The sequence below is a fragment of the Sus scrofa genome, chromosome 6, assembly GCF_054392235.1.
Source record: "Sus scrofa isolate SSC_HxYL_T2T_F1_AM1 chromosome 6, Sscrofa_HxYL_maternal_Yorkshire_Landrace_v2.0, whole genome shotgun sequence".
Classification (NCBI taxonomy): Eukaryota; Metazoa; Chordata; class Mammalia; order Artiodactyla; family Suidae; genus Sus; species Sus scrofa.
In genome coordinates this window covers 85,788,522-85,799,169 of record NC_139388.1, presented here as the reverse complement: position 1 = coordinate 85,799,169, position 10,648 = coordinate 85,788,522, and the positions used below count along the sequence as shown (strand labels likewise).

General features: G+C 48.8%; 1 protein-coding gene across 19 annotated transcripts in view; it reads left to right on the top strand.

Annotated features, from left to right (window-relative positions):
- Positions 1-10,648, top strand: part of ASAP3 (ArfGAP with SH3 domain, ankyrin repeat and PH domain 3) — a 50,775-nt gene that overhangs the window by 16,207 nt on the left and 23,920 nt on the right. For 12 of the 19 annotated variants that reach the window (XR_014807253.1, XR_014807251.1, XR_014807250.1 and 9 more), the window contains exons 2-4: positions 7,219-7,291; positions 7,369-7,514; positions 10,153-10,227. Coding sequence is in view for 8 of the 19 variants with exons in the window: in XM_084963292.1 (XP_084819418.1) it covers positions 7,219-7,291; positions 7,369-7,514; positions 10,153-10,227 (294 nt within the window). In the remaining 11 variants the exon portion in view is untranslated. Of the gene's footprint in view, positions 1-7,218; positions 7,292-7,368; positions 7,515-9,769; positions 9,843-10,152; positions 10,228-10,648 lie in introns of those variants that run through there. The other 7 variants (XR_014807255.1, XR_014807254.1, XM_084963295.1 and 4 more) reach the window with 2 other exon arrangements.

The following is a 10,648-nucleotide window of genomic DNA, read 5'->3' as shown; positions in this document are numbered from 1 at the left end:
CAACACCGGATCCTTAACCCACTGACTGAGTGAGGCCAGGGATTGAACCCACATCTCATGGTTACTAGTAGGGTTTGTTAACCACTGAACCACGATGGGAATTCCCAGAAGGACCCCTTTTTAATATCAAAGTTTCTTTGACCCTCCCTAACTCACAGAGTTACTGTGAGGCTTATATGAGGTTGCAGTCATAACAGCATGTGCCAAGGCTCGAGGCATTTGGAAAATATGAGTATGATTTTTTACTGTGGCTTGTTTTCTGCCTGTGTATGAGATCAGCCCTCATTCCTCATGCCTATGACTGGATAGGTTAGAGAAAACAAAAATCAGCCTCTGGACTTGGATGGATCCATTTCCCCAACAGTCAGTGATTCTCAAAGTGGGGTCAGCAGCATCAGAATCACTTGGGAACTTGTTAGAAATGCAAATTCTTCAGCCGAATCAGAAAATCTGAAGGTGGGGCCAGGTGATTTGTGTCTTAACAAGCCCTCTGGGTGATCCTGATACATAATAAAGTTTGGGGTTCACCGTCTAATTCTACCCTCCAGAGAGGCAGTAAATCATCATTACTGAAAGTATGAGGCTGGTCCCAAACTACCTGGTTTTGAATTCTAGCTCCATTTAGGTATTTGCCATATGACCTCTCTGTGCTTCAGTATCCCCGTTCATGAAATGAGGAGGATAATAATTTCTACTGCATAGGGTTATTAGGGAGATTAAATGAACTCACATAGATAAAGTGCTTAGAACACTATTATCTTATAGCTAATAACATTCTCCATTTCAAAGTTAAGCTGAATTTGGTTTAGAAATTTCTCAAGTTTCCTTGAGCTAATTAAAGATACCTCCCTCAACCACAATGAAACCTGCCACTGGGCAGTCACAGAGTGCAAGATGTGACATGTCCTGAGTGCCTGAGTAAGTAAGCACCCTGTGCCAGGCTTTTACTCGTCACCCTCCCAGCCACCCTTTTAGGTAGACATCACCATTTGCATTTTATAGACGAAGCTGTGGGGAAAAGGAACATGTCCAGATCACATAATGCTGAACAGTGGCAGAGCCATAATTTAAACCCAGGTCTGGCCAAATCCAGGGCCAGTGTTCTTTCCATACCATTAAGCTGCCCCACAGAAGTTAAAGGACACCACTTCTTTGATCCTGGGACTGGATCTGCCTCTGAGCCTGAGTCACAGCTCAACCATCTCTACCATATCCACTCAACATCCTCTCACAGGAAGGGGGGCGGATGGAGGGGGACCTGCCCAAAGAAAACGAGGTTGACAGCAGTGGCAGGGCCCCAACTGCAAACACTCCAAGGGCTTTCCTGCTAGAGAGAAAATAGATTCGGTTGAAGCTGGCTCTGAAGAGGATTCCCAGGACCAAGAGGTGCATGTTGGGGAGACAGAGTTCAGCTCAGAGGACGAAGTTCCTAAGGAGGATTAAGTGACCCCAGGAGAGAGTGAGCATGGAGTATGCAGGGACTTTGGGTGGTAAAGTGTAATTCAGGCAAAAGACGTTGGATTAGTAGTGATAGCCATTTAGATTTCTCCCAAAGCTAAGTTGGGCAAAGATAGGCAAAACTGAGAGTGTTGGGGACATGTCTGAACGTGGAAAACCAACCAAAGTCCTTTGGACAGCCTTGCCTGGCTGGCCCTGGACAAAGCCTGGATTACAGCTGGTGATATTGCCCTTTGTGCCCCCTACCCCACCCCCAGACATGCACATACACACACACATGCACATACACTGTGCTCTGGCTCTCTGCAGGCAAAAGACCGCAGATGGCAGCACCAGGGCCATGCCCAGCTGCCCTGCTTGGAGGGGCCTTCTACATGTCCCCTTCTTGGGTCAGGATTCATCAATGGGAACCATTCTTCATTCCGGTGATTTCTCAAAGTCAGCTGTGGTAACCATGACGACTCAGCCAAGCGGGCAGAGCTGCTAAAGCTAAGGCCTTGGGAGCTGCAGATTAAATTTCACCCTTAGATAGTCACTCCTTTGAACTATTATAACACGGCATAGGCACCACTTTTGTGACATCCCATGACCATTGGAGCCATCATTAATCAATCACAGCATTTTCCTCACTGATTCTGGTTTTATTTCATCATATTGTTAAAGCAGCTTTTCAGGTATCCTCTATCGAACTACAGTTGGCACAGGAGGTCACATTTTCTATCTTTGTTTTGGACCATGATGTTGTCCTTTGAGAGACTAAATCACAGAATATTGGAGAAAATTTAACATTACCTCCTCATTTTACACACTGCGGAAAAAAAAAAAAAAAAAAAAAAAAAAGCAGGCTGAGATAACTGTGAGTTTATTGCCCCAGGTCTCATTGGAAATGAAAACAAAGGAAAGCATACAACCTCAAACTTGTACAGGACTTTACAGTCTGGAAAGCAATTTGACACCCACCCTTTAAGACTCACAGCATCCTGATGAGACAGTCATTGCTTTTACTTTCATCTGGCTAATGATTCAGTGAGGCTCAGAGAGGTGAAGGAAGTTGTCTGAGATCACACAGCCAGAAAGTAGCAGAGATGGACCCTGGGACTCAAAATGTTGACTCTAACCCCCTTGTTTATACCAGGCTGTGGGCCCCAGGCCCTGGAGGTCCTTGGAGTTACTATTACAGCCTTATGAAGCCACAGTTATAGTAAGCACCTTAGGCAAAAAAACAAAATTCTCACAAATTAGTATGACCACATTCCGAATATGAATGCAGCTGTTAATGATCAATAAGACACAGAAAACTTTAAATGTATTCTTGAATTCATGGAAACTTTTTGTTCTTTTCCATATTTTTAATTTTTTTTTTTTCTTTTTAGGGCTGCATCTGCGGCGTATGGAAGTTCCCAGGCTAGGGGTCAAATCGGAGCTACAGCTGCCGGCCTACGCCCCAGCCACAACAACAGGGAATCCGAGCCGCGTCTGCGAGCCGCGTCAGCTCACAGCAATGCCAGATCCTTAACCCACTGAGTGAGACCAGGGGTTGAACCCGCATCCTCATGGTTCCTGGTCGGGTTCATTAACCACTGAGCCACAAAGGGAACTCCGTTTTTCCGTATTTCTTAATCAATACTAAAAGTACAGCTATCATAGTATAATATAGAATAGTTTCACTGCCTAAAAAGCCTTTGTGCTACACCTCTTCATCCCTCTCTCCCCCAACCCCTGACAGTCACTGAGTCTTTTACAGTTTCCATAGTTTTGCCTTTTCCAGAATGTCATATACTTGAAATCATACAGTGTGTAGCCTGTTCAGATTGGCTTCTTTCACTTAGTGATATGCATCTGTATCTTTTGTGGCTTGATAGCTCATTTGTTTTTAGCACTTAGTAATATTCCATTTTCTTGGGAGTTCCCATTGTGGCACAGCTGCTTATGAACTCGTCAGCTATAGTTCCAATTCGACCCCTGACCTGGGAACTTCCATATGCCTCACCTGTGGCCCTAAAAAAAGGAAAAAATAATTATATATATATATATATGTGTGTGTGTGTGTGTGTGTGTATATATCCCATTGTCTTCCAAGTTTTGGCAGTTATGAATAAGGTGATATAAACATCCATGTTTAAGTTTTTGTGTGGAAATAAGTTCCAGCTCCTTTGGGTAAATACCGAAGAGAGCAATTGGTAAATGTCTGTTTAGTTTTATAGGAAACTGCCAAACTGTACTCCAGGGTGGCTGCATCATTTTGTATTCCCACCAGCTAAGTATGAGAGTTTCTGTAGCTCCAAATCCTCACCAGCATTTGGTGTTGTCAGTCTTTTGATCATTCTTATCATAAGTATGTGGTCCCTCCTTTCCTTTTGAGAATACTTTCTAGAAGCTAACAAATGAAATATCCATTACATACCATTGGTCAGAACTCAGTCACATGACCACATTTAGCTGCAAAGTAGGCTGGGAAATGTAGTCTTTATTGTGAGTGGCCAAGTGGCCCTCTGAAAAGTCAGGGTTCTAATTGCTAAGGAGAAAGAGAGAATGAATTGGGAGCCAAGCAGCAGTCTCTGATATACTGCAGGGAAGAGAGATCCTCTCAAACTTGTTTAAGGGAGTTTATTTGGTGGTTTCAGGGGTATTTCATGGAGGCCCAAGGACAAGAGGTATGGAAAGCCTCAAAGGGTGAAGAACCAGAGTTCCCCTCGTGGCGCAGTGGTTAATGAACCCGACTAAGAGCCATGAGGTTGCGGGTTCCGTCCCTGGCCTTGCTCAGTGGGTTAACGATCTGGCGTTGCCGTGAGCTGTGGTGTAGGTTGCAGACGCGGCTCGGATCCCGCGTTGCTGTGGCTCTGGCGTAGGCCAGTGGCTACAGCTCCGATTCGACCCCTAGCCTGGGAACCGCCAGATGCTGCGAGAGTGGCCCAAGAAAATGGCAAAAAGACAAAAAAAAAAAAAAAAAAAAAAAAAAAGGGTGAAGAACCTGGAGCTTCCAGAAACCAGGGCAGCTCCTTTCTTATGCCTTTCTATGGCAGCATGGGTCTCATCTGCTTCTTTCTGCTCATCTGCTTTCTTCTTCTCTCTTTGCACTTGGTGAGAAAGACGTTCCAGCTTAACCATTTCCAATCAATCAGATAGCTTCCCAGAGCTCAGTTTCAAATTCTCTGGAGAGAGAATCTCATTGGCACAGCTTGGACCACGTGTCCACCTTGCCCCACCTAAGGGCATCTAAAGCATGGACATAGACCTCTCAGGCTCATGTTCTGGGACATTGCAAACCATCATTCATTTAGGTAAACAATTATGGAGAGCTTTCTGTATGCTAGGCACATAGATCTGCCTTCCAGGGAGTTTTCTAAATCTCTTTTGAATTTATTCATATCTCTAACCTGCACTAAATCTCTTTGGAATTTATTCATATCTCTAACCTGCACTATCTTTTGGAGCAAAGTCATAGCTCCTTAAATTAATCACCTCTTATCTTTCCCTTTTCAAGTTTCAAGGTGGGAACCAAGGGCTTTGGTGAACATGTGTTTCCCCATCTGAGTCCTTGGGAACTGCAGACATATCCGTGTTCCCTCCCCGTGTCTTTCTCTCTCCAGTAGAATTATCTTAGTTCTTTAGCTGAGTCAGTTATGGCCGCCTCTCCCCACTGTCCCTAATTCCTCAGCTTTCTTTCTTCATCCCTGGGATGGGCCTCCGCTGGTCCCAAACCTGAAAGTATTTTGATAGTTCCTGTTGTGGCACAGTGGAAAGGAATCCGACTAGTATCCATGAGGATTTGGGTTCCCTGGCCTTGCTCAGTGGGTCGGGGATCCAGCATTGCCATGAGCTATGGTGTAGGTCACAGGCGTGGCTTGGATCCTGAGTTGTTTCGGCTGTAGTGTAGGCTGGCAGCTGTAGCTCTGATTCGACACCTAGCCTGGGAACTTCCATATGCTGTGGGTGCGGCCCTAAAAAAAAAAAAAAAAAAAAGAAAAAAAAGAAACAATGAAAATATCTCAGGTTCATACCCAGGGAAGCGACTGTTAGGTTTCAATTCCCTGGAGGAGAAAGTACCCAGATTTGGATGGACCTTTCTAGCAGCAACAGCAGCTGCTGACGATCAGAGGTACTGTACATTGAGAATACACTCTGTGCTTAGCACCAGACTAAACCCTTTGTGTGTGTCTTCTCATACACACAATCCTTGTAACAACCCTGAGAGGTAGGCTTGATTCCCCCCATTTTACAGGTAGCCAGTCAGGGAGCTCAGAGAGAAGAGGCAACTTGGCCAAAGTTACACAGCATCTGGGGAACGGAACTGGGCTTTAGAATCACACCCCTCTCGCTCCAGAGGCCTCCCACAGGGCTTCTGAGAGCACTCCATAGTGCCACCAAGATCTGCCCTGTGCTTGTCCTCCTGTGAGTTTCTTTTGGAATTGTTGCAGATACCATTTCCAAATATGTTTGCTAACTCTTATCACACTGAAGTAACTCTTTGGAGATAATTTTTTTTTTTTTTTTTTTTTGTCTTTTATGGCATATGGAAGTTCCCAGGCTAGGGGTTGAATCAGAGCTGTAGCTGCCAGCCTACGCCACAGCCACAGCAATGTGGGATCCAAGCTGTGTCTTTGACCTACACCACAGCTCACGGCAACGCCAGATCCTTAACCCACTGAGTGAAGCCAGGGATCAAACTCCAGTCCTCATGGATCCTAATCGGATTTGTTACCACTGAGCCATGACAGGAACTCTTGGAGGTCAAATTTTGATCCCATTGTAGTCACTGGACAAAAGAGGGGGGCTGGAGTCAGGGTGGGGCCATGGTGTGTGGATGGAGCATTACACTAGGGCCCCCCCTGGAAGCCCAGCTCTGCTGCTCCCCCACCACTGACTCTGGGCAAGACCCTCCCCTCTCTTGGCCTCCGTTTCCTCATCTGTGGCTCTGTGAGCCCTTTGTAGCCCTGGCATTCTGTAATTTCCCACTTAACTGTGCATTTCATAAGGGTTTCATGAAGTTGGCAGCCTCTGTACCTCACTGAAAGCCCTGAAAGAGGAGTGTGTCTTGGAGGTTTCCTTCCCGGCTAAGCCCTCTTGCTTCTCACCGTCACATCTTCTGACTTCCCCACAGTCTGCCATTTGTTCTGCAACCCCTGGACTTCGGGGTTGCCTCATACCATCCCATCAGCTCTCTCCAGTGGGGCTTGAGTATCCCCTCTCTACCCTCTTCATCTCACTGCTGATGTTATCCCGGCCTCTTCCTCCTTGTCTTCCTGTGGCTTATTGAGCCTGGGACTTGGGGAACACGTGCCCTCCCATGTCTTTGGAGACTATAGAGATGCCCACGTTCTTTCCTCTGTTATTTTGCTAAGCGTTTTGTATGTGTTTGTCAAGTCATTCATTCTCGCAGCCGCTCCCTAGTGTCATCCTCCTTTTGCAGAGGAGGCACCCGGGGCTCAGAGAAGTGAATAGATTTGTCTAGACTGACATACCAGTTAGTGCCAGAGCCGGGACTCAAAGCCAGCCTGGCATAACCCCATGACACATGTCCTAGAATCACTGCATGTACTTGGCTGGTATAAGGTGAAAAGCCTGGGCCCCCTGGAGCGATGTGACTCATCTGTGGTTTCCCACGAAGTCTGGGTGGAGGAGGGCAGTCTGTTTATGTTTGGTAGGGGCTGCAGGGGGTCCCTAGGAGGAAACGATGTGTGTGTTTGGAGGGTGGGGTCATGGAGTCAGTCACCCCTCCCGGCTAAGCATCCCTGAGCCTCCATCTGCGTTTGCTTCCAGATCCTGGAAGGAGACCAGGCCATCCTGCAGAGGATAAAGAAGGCCGTGCGGGCCATCCACAGCTCCGGCCTCGGTGAGTGAGCCTGCTCGAGGCCCCGCCTGGCCAGGCAGCCCCTTTCCCAGCTCACTCCGTGTCTCCCTGCTCCACAGGCCACGTGGAGAACGAGGAGCAGTACCGAGAGGCCGTGGAGGCCCTGGGCAACAGCCACCTATCCCAAAACAGTCACGAGCTGTCCACCGGCTTCCTGAACTTGGCTGTGTTCACCCGTGAGGTAGCCGCGCTCTTCAAGAACCTGGTGAGGCCCTTCTCTCCTACCCACCCTCAGCCCAGGCTCAGGGTAAATCTGGTCAGTGGCTTAAGAACCTGATGGGGAGAGGGTTGGTAGAAGCCTTTCAGGTTGCCCTTGACCTCTAAACAGTGACCTGAGGTCCCTTTCCAGTTCTGACCTCCCATTTGCTTTCTTCCTTGCTGGCGTCTTGCCAGCGTCTCCTCTCCCCTCTCTCCCCGCCTCTCTGCCCTCCTAGGCCTCCCTGGAGGCGGTCTGGGAGGAGGGAGGGCAGCTCCCGTTCCCGTCTTTGCACCACCCCCTCTCCTTAGCCCTCTTTGTCCTCTGCTTTCCCAGCTGCACCTGCTTTGTCCTCAGATCCGAGAACCTGCCTCACCTCAGCATGCCTCTCAGCTCTTGCGTGTGGCCCAGTGGCCTCAGGTTCCTTCCTGAGATGGCCTCTTCCCTGTCCTCTGAGTACCCACCTTGAGGCCACCCCATGACACATGCTCATCCCCGGGTGCAGCAGTTCTCAGTACTTCATGGGTCTTAACTCATTTCATCCTGGAGCACAGCTCTGTGGGGTTAGTTTTACTCTTGTTACCCCCTGTACAGGCTAGGAAGTGAGAACATGAAAGCAACTTACCCACGGTCACAGAGCTGGATATGAACCCAGCATCTGAGCACAAGCCTGGCTTACCACCTCCCAGGAAAGCCTCTCTCCCTCCAGGCTCCAGAGCTTTTGGCTTTTGGGACCACGTCTTCTCTGCAAGGCAGCTTGCTTAGTGATCAGGCACTGAGACCTGGGGCTTAGACTCAGGCCTTGCATCCCTGCTTTGCTGCTCACTGGGTATATGACCCTCGGCACTCAGGGTCACTTGGTCTGCCTGAGCCTCATCTGTAAAATGGGGTAACAGTGGTCCCCACTTCACAGAGTGGTGATGAGGATTTCACAAGCTAAGCGCCTGCCCTGGGGTAAGCGCCTATTAAACATCAGCTAATATTACCATCTGTCATCATTTTATCTCTCTGTGTGTCACTACCTCACACCCTGTCCTGGACACACAGGTATTTGATTTCAGCTGATTTCAACTGAATCAGTGACGCCTTCTGTCTTTACCTCTCCTCTCCTCCTTGTTTCAGTCAAACTAGTGTTTACTGAGGGTCTCCTCTGTGGTGGGGCTGGTGGCACAGAGAAGAGTCAGGATCTGCCTCAGAGAGCCACAGTCTAGTCAGGGAGACAGGTACTGACATGTGAGATGACACCAAACAAGACCAACAGCGTGGCACAAACTCAAGGACCGAGTGGCCTGGGTCAGAGGCCTAGTGCTGCCGTGGTTTAGAAAAGCGGGGATTGGCATAGGCCACAGGAAGAAGTAATCAGGAAGGCTTCCTGGAGGAGTGTAGACCTGAGTTGAACCTTGAAAGGTGGGCTGAAATATTAGGCTGTTTTGAGTTGCCAAATGACATAACTTCAACTCAAACTAGGTTAATCTTTAAAAAGAGAATTCAGGAGTTCCTGTTGTGGCACAGTGGAAATGAATCAAATCCAGCTAGTATCCATGAGGAGGCAGGTTTGATCCCTGGCCTCGCTTAGGGGGTTGGGGATCTGGCGTTGCCATGAGCTATGGTGTAGGTCCAGCTTTGCTGTGGCTGTCTAGCCTGGGAACCTCCATATGCCACAAGTGTACCCCTAAAAAGCAAAATAAATAGGAGTTCCCGCCATAGCTCAGTGGTTAACGAATCCGACTAGAAACCATGAGGTTGCAGGTTTGATCCCTGGCCTCACTCAGTGGATTAAGGATCTGGCGTTGCCGTGACCTATGGTGTAGGTCAAAGATGCAGCTTGGATCCCACATTGCTGTGGCTGTGGCGTAGGCAAGCGGCTACAGCTCCGATTCGACCCCTAGCCTGGGAACCTCCATATGCCATGGGAGCGGCCCTAGAAAAGGCAAAAAGACAAAAAAAAAAAAAAAAAAAAAAAAAAAAGGGCTAAATAAATAAATTAGAGAATCCATTCACCCCTGTAATGCGAAGTCCAGGTGTGCAACTGGTTTTAGACTCATTCTCTTTCTTTTAATGCGTTTCCGTCTCTGCTCAGTGGGGAGATTCACACCTTACAGAAGAAAGACACTCTTTCTCCCATGACTTTGGCCGAAAAGTCCCAGGAAGGATCCTGATTGCCTGACTTGGGTCACATGCCCCTTCGTTATCCAATCATAGTAGTTCAAGGATGGGGCTCTCTGGTCAGCTCTGACTCCCATGTTCATCCCGTGTGACCACAGGGAAAAGACTCCCCATGTGATGAAGGGAATCGAGGATCGAGCTGAGGGACAGAAACAACAGATGGCATTCCAGGTGAACCTCAGAGAGTCAGAGGGGAGAGGGGAGGGAACTCCTGGCAAAGGAACAGATCCAGGCTGACTGGATGCCATGGAGCGAGCAAGCAGTGAGGTGATGAGGCCGATTAGTCAGGGGATGGGAAGCACATTCTCAGGAGGCCGGCCCCTCCACCCCTTGGTACTCTTCCACCCTCTTGTCTTTCTCTCCCCGCCTTCTTTACCACAGTGCAGTCCTTAGCCTCTCGATGCTCCTCTATGCCTTGAGCCCCTTGGGGCTGGACAGACGGTCCCCTAAGGTGGGGTATGGGGGTCTCTGCTTTTTCCAGGTTCAGAACCTGAACAACATTGTCTCTTTCCCCCTGGACAGTCTGCTGAAGGGGCAGCTGAGGGACGGGCGACAGGTGAGTTTCCTTGTGGGGAGCAGGGGGGATGCCCAGAGGTGTTTGGATGGGGCGAGAAAGGAGTGGGCAGGAGACCCTAGGTGGGGCAGGACTGGGCTGAGGATGGAGGCCAGGTGAGGCTGTCAGAGGGGGTGTGCCAATCCATTATTGACCCTTGAGAGTACAGGGGTGAGCCTAGGATGGCTGACCTACTGTCTTCCAGGGCCCTCATGTGGTCTTACCACCACCCACGGGGTGTGTTCTGTAGGTGCTGTCACCCCCATTTTACACTTGAGGAAATTGAGGCTCAGGGCAATTGGTCACTTGCTTCCAGTTTACACAGCTAGTCAGTGGAGGGGCCAGTGTGAGATTCAGGACTCCTGATCCCATGCTCTGCTGCTCTCTCTGTACCTGGCCACCCCCTGGCTCAAGGCGAACTGGA